This window comes from Pipistrellus kuhlii, unplaced genomic scaffold, assembly GCF_014108245.1.
Source record: "Pipistrellus kuhlii isolate mPipKuh1 unplaced genomic scaffold, mPipKuh1.p scaffold_m20_p_1, whole genome shotgun sequence".
NCBI classification, from domain to species: Eukaryota; Metazoa; Chordata; class Mammalia; order Chiroptera; family Vespertilionidae; genus Pipistrellus; species Pipistrellus kuhlii.
This window is the reverse complement of record NW_023425404.1, coordinates 91,593,902-91,609,669: the sequence shown is the minus strand read 5'-3', so window position 1 is coordinate 91,609,669 and position 15,768 is coordinate 91,593,902. Positions and strand designations below refer to the sequence as shown.

The 15,768-nt window shown below is 41.5% G+C and overlaps 1 protein-coding gene across 1 annotated transcript in view; it reads right to left on the bottom strand.

Moving 5' to 3' along the window:
* Window positions 1–14,678: 14,678 nt before the first annotated feature.
* Window positions 14,679–15,768, bottom strand: part of CELF6 (CUGBP Elav-like family member 6) — a 40,825-nt gene continuing 39,735 nt past the window's right edge. The window contains 3 exon segments of the mRNA XM_036457017.2: window positions 14,679–14,828; window positions 15,408–15,551; window positions 15,636–15,716. Of these exon segments, the coding sequence (XP_036312910.1) occupies window positions 14,701–14,828; window positions 15,408–15,551; window positions 15,636–15,716 (353 nt within the window). The 3' untranslated portion in view covers window positions 14,679–14,700.

Sequence of the window (15,768 nt, the reverse complement as noted above, 5' to 3'; positions counted from 1 at the left end):
GCAGCGCAGGAGCCTGCGCAGAACAAAGCGGTGCCACAGGCCAACCTGCTGAGCTCACAGGACAAGGAGGAAGAAACCAAAGAAGTTCTCAATGTGAAGAAATCAAGTGAGAGCAAAAGATAATAAAATTACTTAAGAAAGAATACAAAGAAGATCTTGAAAAAGCAAAGACTAAGTCAGAACTCAACTCACCAGCCAACATTGCAACATAACTGCGTTTTTTTTTAAAAAGGACAGAATGTTGGAACAGCGGCGGCCAGGCCTAGAGTGGCCAGGCACAAGGCAGTGGCAGCCGGGCCCGGAGCAGCAACAGCCAGGCCCCAGAGCAGCAGCAGCCAGAACCAGAGCATCAACAATCAGCACTGGAGCAGCCAGACCTGGGGCAGTGGCAGCCAGGCCTGAGGTGGAGGCGGCCAAGCCCAGGGTGGCCAGTCCAGGAACACCCAGACCCGGAGTGGTGGGGCCCGGAGAAGCTGGGCCCAGAGCAGCCTGGTTGGGAGCAGCCAGGCCCAGAACAGCAGTAGCCAAGCCCGAAGCATCCTGGCCGGGAGCGGCCAGACTCGAAGTGGCCTGGCCTGGGGCAGCTGGGCCCAGAGCAGCAGGGTCTGGTGCAGCCAGGCCCGAAGCAGCAGCTGCCAGGCTGGTAGCGGCCAGGCCCGGAACAGCTCGCTCCTCGCCTGCCCCTGCCCCACGGCTGCCTCTCAGACATGGATGGAAACTTTTGTGGGAACTTGAGGGTCTGCTGAATCAAGTGATGAAGGCTTAGATCTGGATGTGTTGAGTTAGTATAGCGCTGGGGTGTTGATTTGTGAGTGCCTTGGGTGGTGCCTGGATGAGGCTGGTTGACCTATTTTGGAAATGTCTTTTGTGTGAAGTGTATCATTGGGCATGTGGAGGTATTATTGATATGAGAAAATGCTAAGTAACTGATTTACTATCTGAAAAGGGATTTACTATCAGGGAAAGGGAGGGAGGATGAGACTGAACATAAACTGTGCACCTATGGATGAGGACAATGCGGGATGGGGAGGGGGCGGAGGGTGGGGTGGGAACCTAGTGGAGGGGGGAAGAAATGAGGAACCTTTGCAATAATATGAACAATAAAGATTGATTAAAAAAAAGAATAATCAGTTTTAATCAAGAAACTTGTTCCACTGTCCAGAAGGATGTGCTATGTGCTGTAGTTCAGTGACCATTGTTTTCTCTTCTCCCCTATTCCAAATGGAAGGTGTGTTTTTCTTTTAAAAAGCTGGTTATACTATTTCCCTCCCTCATTTTATATTGGTTATATAGAAGTAGCTAAATTTATCTTTTGGATATTGATTGCAAAATCATGAGAAGTTATATCCAGACCTGATCAAGAATTGCACATTACAGAGGGATCCTAGACTGAGAGTTCAAAAAAGCAACTGGATATGATCTTGTTTTGTCATTGGGAAGTGAGAATTTTATTTGTTAGACTTAGGATCATTGCATTGATAGGCAGGCACACTTTTGAAAGTGTGTGTTTGTCAAGAAAAGTATAGGTATATTCCATTTCTTTATTGCCGAGCAATAAAGAAGTGGAATATAGTAGATGCATATTGCTTATTTTTCCATCATCCCTTCATTTGGGGAGCCATTTCTCCCCTCCACACAGTCCTGGTAAAGTTGTCTATTATGATGGTCTACTCTTTCACCCTAGAGGTGGGCACATGCCCATTCTGGCCAAAGTTCTCCTTAGTACTTTAGAATTACAACTAGTGAGGACAAGCCAAAAGATGGAGACATTATTGTTTGAATCCCTAGTTCTAGCCATGCCTGAAGGCAGATATATCCTTTGATTTATCAATTATGTAACCCAATTAATTTCCTATTGGCTTAAACATGTTTGAGTTGAGTTTTTGACACTTGTAGCTGAAAAAGTTTAGACTATTAGATGCACAAACAACAGACACAAACACCATGTTGTTCAAACGCATTAGATATTTGACAAGTTTTCCATGATCTTATAAGGATCAGCAAACTTTTTACCAAAAGATCAGATATTTTAGATCATATTTGCTAAACATGAGAGATTTGGTCCACTGATTCTGAAAGAAATGTGGACCAAATCTCTCATGTTTAGCAATAGCACTGACTTTATTTTATTTTATTTTTAAAAAAATATATTTTATTGATTTTTTTGCCCTCCTCCCTCCCTCTCATACATACCCTCCCTTTCCAGAGTTTTATGTCCATTGGTTGCACTTATATGCATGTATACAAGTCCTTTGGTTGATCTATTATCTCCCCAGATCTCCCTCCCCTCCCCACTGTAAATTGACAGTCTGCTGGTTGCTTTAATGTCTTTATATCTATCTTTTGGTTCAGCAGTTTATAATGTTCTTTATTATCCATAAATGAGTGAGGTCATGTGGTGTTTCTCTTTCATTGATTGGCTTATTTAACTCACCATGATGCTCTCCAATTCCATCCAGGTTGCTGCAAATGATGAGAATTCCTTCTTTTTTATGGCAGCATAGTATTCCATTGTGTAGATGTACCATAGTTTTTTGATCCAATCAGCTGCTGACGGGTACCTAGGCTGTTTCCAAATTCTGGCTATTGTACATTGTGCTGTTATGAACATAGGGGTGTATATACCCTTTCTGATTGGTGTTTCTAGTTGCTTGGGATATATTCTTAGGAGTGTGATTACTGGGTCAAATGGGAGTTCCATTTTCACTTTTTTGAGGAAACTCCACACTGTTCTCCACAGTGGTTGCACCAGTCTGCATTTCCACCAGAAGTGCACGAGGGTTCCTTTTTCTCCACAACCTCACCAGCACTTGTCTTTTGTGATTTGTTGATGTTGGCCATTTTGACAGGTGTGAGGTGGTGCCGCATTGTCGTTTTGATTTGCATCTCTCGGATCATTAGTGACTTTGAGCATGTTATCATGTGCCTTTTGGCCTTCCTTCTGTCTTCTTTTGAAAATATTCTATTTAGGTCCATTGCCCATTTTTTAATTGGATCATTCATCTTCCTTTTATTTAGTTGTATCAGCTGTCTGTAGATGTTGGAGATTAAACCTTTATCAGTGGTATTATTTGCAAATATGTTCTCCCATACCATGGGCTTTCTTGTTGTTTTGTTGATGGTTTCTTTTGCTGTAAAAAAGCTTTCTATTTTGATGTAGTCCCATTTGTTTATTTTCTCTTTAGCTTCCATTGCCCTAGGGGCAGTATCAGTGAAGAAGTTCTTTTGGCATATGTCTGAGATTTTGCTGCCTGTGGATGCTTCTAGTATTTTTATGGTTTCCCATCTGATGTTTAAGTCCTGTATCCATTTTGAGTTTATTTTTGTGAATGGTGTAAGTTGGTGATCTAGTTTCATTCTTTTGCATGTGTCTGTCCAATTTTCCCAACAACATTTATTGAAGAAACTGTCTTGACTCCATTGTATGTTCGTGCCTCCTTTGTCAGATATTAATTGAGCATAGAGATTTGGGTTGATATTTGGGTTCTCAATTCTATTCCATTGATCTATATGTCTGTTCTTGTGCCAGTACCAGGCTGTTTTGAGAACAGTGGCTTTGTAATATAGTTGGAGGCTGGTATTGACATCCCTCCTACTTTACCCTTCTTTCTCAGGATTGCTGTGGCTATTCGGGGTTTTTATTGTTTCAAACGAACTTTTGGAGAGTTCTTTCTAGGTCAGTGAAATATGCTGTTGGTATTTTAATGGGGAGTGCATTGAACCTATAGATTGCTTTAGGAAGTATGGACATTTTGATGATGTTGATTCTACCAATCCATGAACATGGTATGTTCTTCCATCTCTTTACATCTTCCTCTATGTCTTTTTCTAGTGTTGTGTAGTTTTCCGCAAATAGGTCCTTTACTTCCTTAGTTAAATTTATTCCTAGGTATCTTAATTTTTTTGGAGTGATAGTAAATGGAACGCTTTTTTAATCTCTGTTTCTGTAGTTTCACTGTTGGTGTATAGAAATGCCATGGATTTCTTGGCGTTAATTTTGTATCCTGCTACATTGCCAAATTCATTTATTAAGTCAATTAGTTTTTTAATGGAGTCTTTTGGTTTTTTTATGTACAATATCATGTCATCTGCAAATAAGGATAACTTTACTTCTTCTTTTCCAATTTTGATGCCTTTTATTTCCTCCTCTTGTCTAATTGCAATGGCTAGTACTTCCAGAACTATGTCAAACAAGGGTGCGATAGTGGGCATCCCTGTCTTGTTCCTGTTCTTAGAGAAAATGGTTTTAGTTTAAGCCCATTGAGTATAATGTTGGCTGTGGGTTTATCATATATAGCTTTTATTATGTTGAGGTATGATCCTTGTACTCCCACCTTGTTAAGAGTTTTTATCAGGAAAGGGCGTTGGATTTTATTAAATGCTTTTTCTGCATCAATTGATATGACTATATGATTTTTATCTTTCAATTTGTTTATGTGATGTATCATGTTTATTGATTTGCGGATATTGTACCATCCTTGCATTCCTGGAATAAATCCTACTTGGTCATGGTGATGTTCTTGATCTTTGTGATGTTCTTCTGGAGTTGATTTGCTAGAATTTTGTTGAGGATTTTGGCATCTATGTTCATCTATATTGGCCTGTAATTCACTTTCAATGAGTTCTCGTTACCTGTTTTTTGGTATTAGGGTGATGCTGGCTTCATAAGAAGGAGTTTGGAAGTGTTCCTTCCTCTTGTATTTTTTGGAATAGTCTGAGGAGGATAGGTTTTAGTTCTTCCTTGAATGTTTGGTAAAACTCTCCTGTGAAGCCATCTGGCCCTGGGCTTTTGTTTGCTGGAAGCTTTTTGATTACTGTTTCAATTTCTACCCAAGTCACTGGTCTATTGAGATTTTTAGATTCTTCCTGATTGAGTTTTGGAAGTTTGTATTTTTCTAGGAAAAATTCATTTCCTCCAGGTTGTTCAGTTTGTTGGAACAGAGTTGTTCGTAGTATTCTGTAACAATCCATTGTATTTCAGTGGGGTCTGTTGTTATTTCACCTCTTTCAATTCTGATTTTGTTTATTTGGGTCCTCTCTCTTTGTTTCTTGGTTAGCCTGGCTAGCGATCCATCTATCTTGTTTATCCTTTCAAAGAACCAGCTCTTGGTTTTGTTGATCTTATGTATTGTTTCTTTGGTCTCTATGTCGTTTATCTGTGCTCTGATTTTTGTTATTCCCTTAATTCTGCTTACAGTGGGATTTTCTTGTTGCTCTTTTTCTAAGTCTTTGAGTTGTAGATTTAGATCATCTGTTACCATTTTTTCTAGTTTTTTTGCAATAGGCTTGTAAGGATATGAACTTCCCTCTCAAAACTGCTTTTGCTGTGTCCCATAGATTTTGGATTGTTGTGTTTGCATTGTCATTTGTTTCCAGGATGTTTTTAATTTCTTCCTTGATTTCTCTGGTAACCCAGTCCTTGTTTAATAGCATGCTGTTTAGTCTCCATGTGTTTGATTTCTTTGGATTATTTTTATTGTAGTTAATTTCCAGTTTTATGCCATTATGATCTGAGAAGATGCTTGATATGATTTCTATCTTCTTGAATTTGAAGAAACTTTGCCCATGTCCCAAAATGTGGTCTATCTTTGAGAATGTCCCATGTGCACTTGAGAAGAATGTATATTCTGTGGCTTTGGGGTGGAATGTTCTGAAGATGTCAATTAATTCCATCTGGTCTTGTGAGTCATTTAGGATTGAGATTTCTTTGCTGATTTTGTATTTAGATGACTTGTCGAAGGATGACAGTGGGGTATTAAAATCTCCTACTATGATTGTATTGCTATTAATCTCTTTCTTAATGTCCTCCAGCAGTTTTTTTTTTTTTTTATGTATTTGAGTGCTCCTGTATTGGGTGCATATATATATTTACTAGGGTTATTTCTTCTTGTTGGATTGTTCTCTTTAGTATTATGAAGTGGCCTTCATTATCTCTTGTTATGTCCTTCACTCTGAGATCTAATTTGTCAGATATAAGTATTGCTACCCCAGCTTTTTTTTCATTTCCATTTGCCTGGAAAACTTTTTTCCATCCCTTCATGCTCAGTCTGTGTGCATTTTTTTTTCTGAGGTGGGTTTCTTGTAGACAACAGATGTGTGGGTCTTGTTTTCTTATCCAATCTGTTACCCAAGCAGGATGTCATTTGATTGGAGCATTTAATCCATTTACATTTAAGGTTATTATTGATGGGTACACATTTGACGCCATTTTCATTCTATACCTGTGTACCTTCTTCACTTCCTATTTATTTTTACAGTAACCCTTTAGCATTTCTTGCATTGCTAGTTTGGTGGAGATAAATTCCTTCAATCTTTTCTTTTGTCTGTGAAGCTCCTGATTTCCCCTTCAATTTTGATTGATAGCCTTGTTGTGTACAGTATTCTTGGATTCAGACCCTTCCTTTGCATGACTTTGTATATTTCATCCCATTCACTTCTGGCCTGATAAGTTTCTGTGGGGAAATAAGTTGCTACTCTGATGGGGGTTCCTTTGTATGTAACTTTCTGTCTCTCTCTGGCTGCTTTTAAGATTCTTACTTTGTTGTTGTTGTTTGCCAGTTTAATTATATTGTGCCTTGGCGTCTGTCTTCTGTGATTCATTTTGCTTGGGACTCTGCGAGCATCTCGGATTTGTGTGGGTTTTTTGTTCTCTATCTCAGGAAAGTTTTCTGTCATTATTTCTTGAAATGCTTTTTCCATGTCTACCTTAGTTTCCTTTCCTTCTGGAACCCCTATTATTCGAATATTATTTTGTTTTGTACTGTCCCAAAGCTCCCGTAGGCTCTCCTCCTGCTTTTAATCTTTTTTTCTAGAAGCTGCTCCAATTATGTATTTTTTTCCATCTTGACTTCTAGCTCACTGATGCTGTCCTCTGCTTCATCTGGTCTACTCTTGATGCTTTCTATTGAGTTCTTTATAGTAGCGATGTCATTTTTCATTTCTTCTTGGTTCTTCTTCAATTCCTCATGGTTCTTATTCAATTCCTCATTGTTCTTCCTCATTTCTTCTTGGTTATTGTCAAATTTCTCTTCCATTCTTTTTAGCCATCCTATGATCATTATTCTGAATTCTTGCTCTGTTAGGCTGCTTGCCTCTGACTCGTTTACTTCCTTTTCTGGTGATGCCTTCTTTTCTTTCATGTGCGGGCTATTTTTTTGTCTCCCCATGGTATCTCTTTTCAGGATGTCTGGTTATGTGGTGTTCCTTCTGTGTTGATTTAAAGGTACAAAATAGGTACTACACAAGAGGCACTTAACAGGAATGTATTTACAATATTAATAACCTCTAATAGAGGTGACCACTAGAGAAAGGCAAATTAGGGGATAGGAGAGAAGGAAGAAAGGTAAAAATAAAATAAAGAAAAATTAAAAATGAATAAATAAATAAATAAAAAGAGGGATAAAGAGATAGAAAAAGAAGAAAAAAAGTAATGGCAAAATGAAATTTGAAAACAGGGAAAAAAAGAAAGAGAGAGAGATAGAGATAGAGATAGAGATAGAGAGAGAGAGAGAGAGAGAGAGAGAGAAGAAGAAGAAGAAGAAGAAGAAGAAGAAGAAGAAGAAGAAGAAGAAACAGACTAAAAGAGAAACAGGAAACAAACTATATATATATATAGTTCTCCATGGAGAAAATTCCCATACAACAACCACTAAACCCAGCCATTGCCAGTAACAATACTTGGAGATTAATACAAACTACAATATCCACTATTATTAAGTAAGGCTATGATATACAGAAGTAAAAAAACAAACGAAAACAGAGGATTTTTTTAAAAAAAAAATACAAAGCAACAATAACAACACAGGGATAAGCATAACAATTTCACTAAAAAGCATAAAAATTCACAATAATCAACATTCACACAAACAATGAGAAAAGGATAGAGGGGAGAACAGTTTTTTTTTTTCTTTTTGTTTTTTTTAACTAGTTAATATAGTGCAGAGAGTGGTATTTATACACTTGGATCAGAGGTTGGAACTTAGGTCTGTAAGTATAGTGATAGCTTTAGCAGGGGGTATACTGAAAGAATAGAGGAAAAACTAAAGCTGGAAAGGGATGGGATAAGCAGGATACTAAAAGGGTAGAGTTTAGTAAGAGAGTGGTGGTGTAAAGCTCGAGTTGAGATAGGGTTCAATGATGCTATAGTAGAGATTAAAATAGAATGAAGGTTACTCCCAATGTAAAATAAAGAAAAAATAAAATGGTACTGGAGAGGAAAAAAAAAAAAGAAACAAAAATTGCAAAATAGCAGTAGTAATAGTGATAATAGAGATTGAAAATGTAATAATTGAAAAGGTAAAATCAAGTAAGGAAAAAAGAAAAAAAATCGTTTCTTAAGTAAAAGATGTAAAAAATGAAAATTAAATAAAAGATGTAAAAAATGAAAATAAAATAAAGAATAGTAAAATTAGCATAAAAATGTCCAGTAGTGGTCATTCACTTCCTTTGTTATTGTATTTGGCATGCCTGATTCTCGGACCAGACAGTCTTGCAGTTCCCAGCATTCCACTACACCTCAATTTTGTAAGTTAGTCCTTAATTTTAAGTAGGCTATATCTTAGTTATTTGTGTCCATTTATTTTTGATTAATTAAAAGTAAAAAAAAAAAAAAGGCAGTTTGTAAGTCAGCTCTTAGGTGTCAGTGTTTCTGGTTTGACCTCCCAGTCTTTTTGGTTGCTCTGGCCTTTCTCTATGGCTCTAGCTGGCCGAGTGCCAACTGGCTCCCAGACTATCTCTTCTGGCTCCAATCCTTTGTTTCCAGAAAGGCAATTTCCCCCTGCAGTTTCCCCGGATATGCCCAACTGGGCAGTACTTCCCTAGTATTCAGAAGCAAGGGGGTAAAGGGGATCAGGCGCGAAGGTGTCCAGATGTTCCGCCCTTGGCCGGGCAGCCACAATTCTTAACAATCTGTCCCGTGTCCCCTGGCATTTTAAAAAAGTCCCGCTTCTGCGGAAGATTACGCCAAACCCAGCACTGGGTGTTGCTGGGCAGGATTTTCGCTGCAGGCTTCTTTGGGCGCAGCTCGGTGCGGGCGGCAGTGCGATGCTCGCAGCTACAGTGGAGGCGGGGCCTCGTGGGAGCTCCGCGGCTACCGTCGGGACCCAGATCCCTCGCACTGTCCCCACAAACTCTGACCTTTCCGTGGGTGACCGAAGAACTCCCTTGAATCCATGTGTTTGCACTGATTGGGGCATCACAGCTGCTCGATGGACTCCACTGCTGTGGGTTTTCCAGGCCTCAGAGAAGATCCTCCTTTCCTGGTAAGATGGCGCAGCCTTCCCTCAGAGCCCGTAGCTCCGGGAGAGCTGCCGCGGCAGTGCTGGCCGCTTGGTCAGGAAATCCTGTCCAGTGGACCCTTCCTTACCTTCCTTGAGAGTTCAGCTGCCCCTTAGCTGCCAATCAACATTTCCTGAGCAACTCAGATGCTGCTTTTATCTGTTCTGGTACCGGGGTCAGAACAAGTCCGTCTGTTCGGTAGCCATCTTGTCCACATATCAATAGCACTGTCTTTAAATGAGTACTTCTTGTCAAGGTAGCCTGCTTGCAGTGCATTTGCAATGCAACTGTCAGTGATTTTCTCCCATGAATTCTTCACCCAAGTAACAACTTCTTGCAGTTTAGGTTTCACAAAGTTTCCATGCTGATTTCTCTCCATTCTATTTTCAATGTAGTCATTAATTTTCATGAGAAGATTGTCTTTGAATGGCTTGTTTATTGCAATATCAAGAGTGTGGAGATAGGCTGTCATTCCTGCAGGAATCATTATCTGATCTATTTTTCTTTTGTGAAGAAATGTCTTCATGTCTTTAGCATGGTGAGTGCTGGCTGCATCCCAGACTAACAGACCTCTTTGGCTCCCTCGCATAAGAAGCGGCAACATTAAATCAACCCACTTCCTCATAACTGCTTGTGTGGCCCAGGCTTTTTCAGTTTCAAGAATAAAAACACTCAAAACACGTTCAATCTTTTCCTTCTTGCCCTTAGAAATGATTAAAGGTGGGATTTTAGTGCCATCCAGACCAATTGCCAAAAGATAGGAAACACGTGCACCTTCGTAAGCAGTGGAGGGACTGTACACTAAGGAGGCACCCCGCTGTTCAATTGTTGTTTGAGATGATTGGCCCATAAACACTGCAGTTTCATCCATAGCAATCATGCTGGGAAGATTGTATTTAGAGAAGTCAGCATCATCAATAAAGGACTTGAATGCAAGTGCTCACTTAATAACTTGAGTATCTTCCAACCTAAATAATGTTGTAGATCTTCTTAAAGACAGTTCACTTCGCTGAAGGAAATTATCCAGCCAGTGTTGTGATGCTTTGAAGTCTTCGGGGGCTATGTCAAACTGAGGTGCCATTGCAAGGGCAAATTCTTGAATCTGAGCCCTATTCACAACCAAAGCCTCTGCTCTCCTGTCAACAACCCATTCACAGATCAGGTCTTCCAGCTCAGAAAATAATGGTTGCCGACCTGATCCACACTTGTGCTTTTTAGCATTTCCCTTGTCCACTTGTTCAATGAGGTTACCATACTCTGCTTGCCATTTTTGGACCAATCGGATACTCAACATCTTCTCTTTGCAGAAAGCTGTAAGATTTTGGCCCCAAGAGTCTTCCACATTTCCTTTCTTGTACTCCACGGAGTAGCTTTTTCTTTTTGCACTCATTTCTAGGGGTTAAAAAAAGGAATTGGGGTATCAAGGTGTGGGTAGGGGGGTCACTTAAAATGACACAGGGGGGATCAGAAGAGGGAACCAAAATGGCAAAGGAAAATCAGAGGGAGGATTACCATTTTAGTAACCCCTTTTGATCCTCCTGTGTCATTTTGATTGCCCCCTCTGATCCTCTTGTGTCATTTTAAGTGGTCCCTCTCCCCCCACCCCTGTGCCACTGAACACCTTCACCAGACATCCCCCCTACCCCTTATTTACCCCCTGGGGCCTGCCTGGGGACTGTCACTGGGCTTTCTGGGGCCTGGATCTGTTCTGGAGCAGGGTATGCCACTGACTGAGAACCTTCAGTCATCATGAGGAAGGCCGCAAACATCAGGTAGTGTCACCAGAGACAGACCAGCACTCACCACCTTCGTTGTGTTCCATCTGCTCTAACCCTCCTGTTCTTCTACATGTATCTGCCAAAAGTCTCCTCCTCTCTCCTGTCTCATGCTCACCGCCCACTCCAACCTCTTCTCCACCTCCACACAGCAGTGACGTCAGGACTGCGCATAATGTCACTGGTTGCTAGACGCCAGTGGGGGCGGCCCTAGCCACCAGGTTACGGTAAATTAATTTTCATTCTGAGACAGAGCCTGGGGGGGCCTTATTTTCTGGGGGATGCCTTATGTTTCACTCAGAAGAATACCTGTATGTAGGTCTTATTTTCAGAGGATGTTTTATTTTTGGGGAAACACAGTACCATTTTGGTTCAAGTCTCTTGATGTGACTTTGTAATGAGTTAAGGTTCAGGGTAGAGTTAGGAATGAGAAAAGAGTCTTAGTGCCCATTGACTGCACATAGTAGGCACTGAATAAATGGCAATCGTTATTATTTTTTGGTAATTAAGGTTACTTACCAAAATTATACACTGTCCAAATGCCTTTGTCCAAAAGTCCCAGTTCATCCTCAAAGATCCTTTTTTTTTTCTTTCTTTTTATCTCCTTTAGGAAACATTTTTCTGATATATCAAGTCTGAATTACCAATTAAGTCTAAATTAGGTACTCTTCTTCTTGTCATCATAGACCCTATGTAGCCCTCCATTATAACTACATTAACGGTCTGTTTTTTCTCCTAACTTTGAGTACTTAGAACACGCCTGAGCCCAGGCTCCTAGCACAGTGCTTAACATCTAGTACTAAGGGGGCTTCTATACCTCTATGTGAACATCTGTTTGAATATGCAGGTGCTACCTATCTCCATCAGGGTCTAGGGTGGTCAGTCTATGTGTCAGCATTGTGCTGATATACAGGTGCCCTTGACACTGGTTCCTCTCTCATTTGGAAATTACTAGTTGATATATAGCACACCTAACCTAGTAATGTTATTACTGGATCTATTTTTTTCATCCCATTCCTTCCAAAAATGAATCAAGGACGGAGGACAAGGTAGGAATAAGTTTTCTTAAAAACTGTTATGAAGGATGAACCCTCTGGTCCCACCCTTACATCCTTTACTGTCTGATTTTCTATCAGAACAAAGGCCTCCAGCTTCAGCAATATCTGGGGATTAGAGTGCCCACCACATAGCTGGGGCCACAGACCAGTTTGATCCATGTCTATGGGGTGGAGAGGAAATTATCCTTCTAATTAAAATATGTGCACGTCCCTGTAGGCCCAGGAAAGGCTGGCAAAGGCAAGATGAATCATGGTGTTCTAAGCTGAAATCTTTTGCCCATCTCATAGACGCAGGCAGGAACTACCACCATTGATCAACTTTATATGGCACCTACTGTATACAACAGACAGACAGACAAAGCACACACCACTACTAAGTTGAGCACTGCTCATCATCTAGAACACATGTGTCAAACACAAGGCCCGCGGGCCAAATCCGTCCCGCCAGGCCTTGCAATGTGGCCCGCACCGCGCTGTCATCACTGCACTCCGCTGCGTTTCCATCACAATGACAGTTTATGACTATTCAGTAAATCATTCGGCCCGCGATTTAGGCTGGATTTTAGATTTTGGCCCCTTCTCTGATTGAGTTCGACACCCCTAATCTAGAAGCACCTTGGATAAGCACGTGAAACACTATTGCATAAGAAAGATATACTTTTTAAAGGAATGAAGAAGTATTTTGGCAAAACATCTACTCTCCCAGGTCCTGGGTAAAGAGGGACTTTAAATTCTGAAGCTTCTATATATTAAAAAATTTTCCCTTCTTAATGGCAGTATATACAGCAGCAAACTTCCAAGTCTGTTGACACAGCCCTCTACATGTTTCCTGAATCTACTTTACAGGTGGTCAAACTTAGAAACAGAAGGTGGCTCAGAGCAAGGGGACACTGGGACTGACTCAAGGTGAAGGCAAATAGGAGGTGTTTTGACTCTCTTTATATGGAGAGGAAAGGGAAAAGTTAGGGTGGCCAAAACTCCCTTTTTATTCTAGCCCACAGAAGCAGTGGTTCCACAGGAAAGGCTGTCAGGAAAGAAAGGCAAGTTTCCACTTTTGGTGGTAAAGGCCAGGGCAGGACAGAGTTCCTCCTGAAGCCTCTTTGGTGACCCTCTCTGCGTTTGGGTACTATGGGTCCACTGTTTCCATAACTCTTTTGTCACCTGCATCTGAGCCTAGACTTCAAGTCCTTAATTATTTTAAAAAGGCAGGATGGGGAGATGGTTTAAGAGAATAGGTGACACAGAACAATCTCTCTACAGCCTCCCTTTGAATAGGCTTGGGATTTTAAAAGTCTCCTTCACCCTATCTCCTAGTGATATTTAAAGGCAGCTTTTATGAGATTCTATACTGTCTTTTGTGTTTCTCTTGTATGTGTTTTGTTTTGTTTTGTTTTGATTATATATATTCTTTAAAAAGCAATAGTCCTTTGATCCCTAAACTCTAAGGAATATATGATTTTGAACAAAGTAAATCTGGGCTTCCCTTGCAGAGAAGCCCCTGGCACCCCCAAGTCCCTCTGATGGTTCTCTTTGATAGTCCATCTTCAGCCAGCCCCAGCTGCCTTTCCAGTCTGAGCTTTATGCCACAGGCATAGAACAACCCACTTGATAAAAACAATCCTTAAAGTGGCCTGAGCCCCAGGCACTGGCCTTGGGTCCAATCCACCTCCGTCTGCAGCTGCTCCTTCAAGAAAGGCCTAATAAGCGCGTCTGTGCTTTTCCTCTTTTTTCTTCTCACTCTTCCGAATCTGTTGTTGGTATTAATTGATAAAGGACAGGGAGGTAGGAGGTGGGAGGCAAAAATCAGTCTGGAGGGCAAGGTAAGAATAGCAGCTTGCTCCATCAGCTACATCTTAGGTGAGTGCCTGGACCTTTCTTCCAGAGGAGCACAGCTACAGCAGGCCCTAGTCAGCACCCTAGCCGAGCACCCAACCCAGAGGGGATCCCTGAGGTAGTTCAAGTGAGGGAGGGCCATGAGGACCTTCTGAGATAGCAAATCTCTAAAAGTTTCAGGCAGCTAGCCCTGCCAGAAACATAACAGAGCCTGTCATCCCCCTCTCCATCACCCACCAAGTACCACAGGTCCTTCTTCAGCTTACTTGTTTCTCTTCTCATCCCATGTTAACTGCCATTTCCCCAGCTCTTACATCATGTTCCCCTTTTGCTTAAATTCCTCATGATTTTTCATCATCTTCAGGATAAAGTTCAAACTCATGGCTGTTAAGACCCTTCACAAGCTTGCCCAAACCTACTCTTCTAGTTTCGTTCTCCATCCCCCTGCCCTCCTTCAATTGGAGTTCTCTACTTCCATGGCCCACTGTGGCTATCTCTGGAGTAAAAATAACTGGTTGGATATAGCTCTTAATTGTTTCTCCCAGAATATGGGGACAGGAAATGTCTAATTTATCTCAGTTCTTAAATTGAAGGAAAATCCTCCTAACTCCTGGCTCTTCTCTTCCAGACTTTTTCATAAATAAATGCCCCAACATCCCAAAAAGAACAAAAAACTGAGAGGGTCTCTATCACTCAGACCCCATTTGCCTGGGGTCTGCCAAGGACTCACCTTTCTGTGACTGGTCAGTGAGAGCATATCAGTAAGGTCTGTTGGCATCATTGGGCCTCTTTAGCTAGACCTTGAGCCTCTTCATGCCAATTTGAAAGCCATTCATGGCCTGAATAGCTGTCTGGGCACTGGTTGGATTGTCAAAGCTAACAAACCCTGGAGATTTGGTCACAGAAGTTAACTGGGAACTCTCCTTTCTCTCTGACCAGCCTTCTCCCTTCCTCTCAGGCCAGTTCCATCAAACATATACCCCATCTACCCTCCATTGTTTGCATTTACATGTACACACACTTATATAATAGTTACATGGTCAAATGGTTTGAATTTCATAAAAGTGTGATTCTTGGAAGGACTGGAAGCAATTCTGAGTATGTGGGTATTGGTTGGGGTGTTTCCCTGTGTTTTCCTACCATGGGTTGACTCTTTCTCTCCTCAACTCTCTGTACTGCAGTTGGAGTTGGAAGGGATCTCTAGTCCAGACTTAGACACCTCCTGTCCTGGCTAGACTCTAAAGCCTGACCTGGTCAAACATCTTCTAGATACGTGATCTTCCCAGATAAACCTGAATTAGACTTGTTCCTGGTCTGGGCTTAGCTCCACCACTGGTCTGTAACTCTGCTTTGTGCTATATGCTCAGTGTTAAGGAATCATTGACTTGTGGAAGAACAAACTTAGACTCTATAAGGAATGTTAAAGTTGGCAGTAGGGAAGGCTCAGGGGTTGGGCTCAGCTTACCGAAACACTTGCTCTGGTTAGTGGCTCGATCCACAAAGACTTTGGCAGAGACGACAGGTCCAAAGGGCAGGAATGTCTGTATGAGTTCTGCATCACCAAACTCCTGAGGCAGGTGATAGATGAAGAGGTTACAGCCTTCAGGCTCTGAAGGAACTGCAGCAGGCTGGCTCAGGAAAGGGACTCTGAGTCCAGCCCCATCAGGTCCTGATGTTCAGCCCTGTCCCTCACCTTCTCTTTGTTGCTGGGGTAGGGCTGAAGGCTGCTGAGGGAAAGCTGTGTTCACTGGGGCATAAGCTGATGAGTAGGCTGGTGAAAACAGAGGTGGGAGTGGGCACTGAGCCTCAGGAGCCATCCCCCAAGC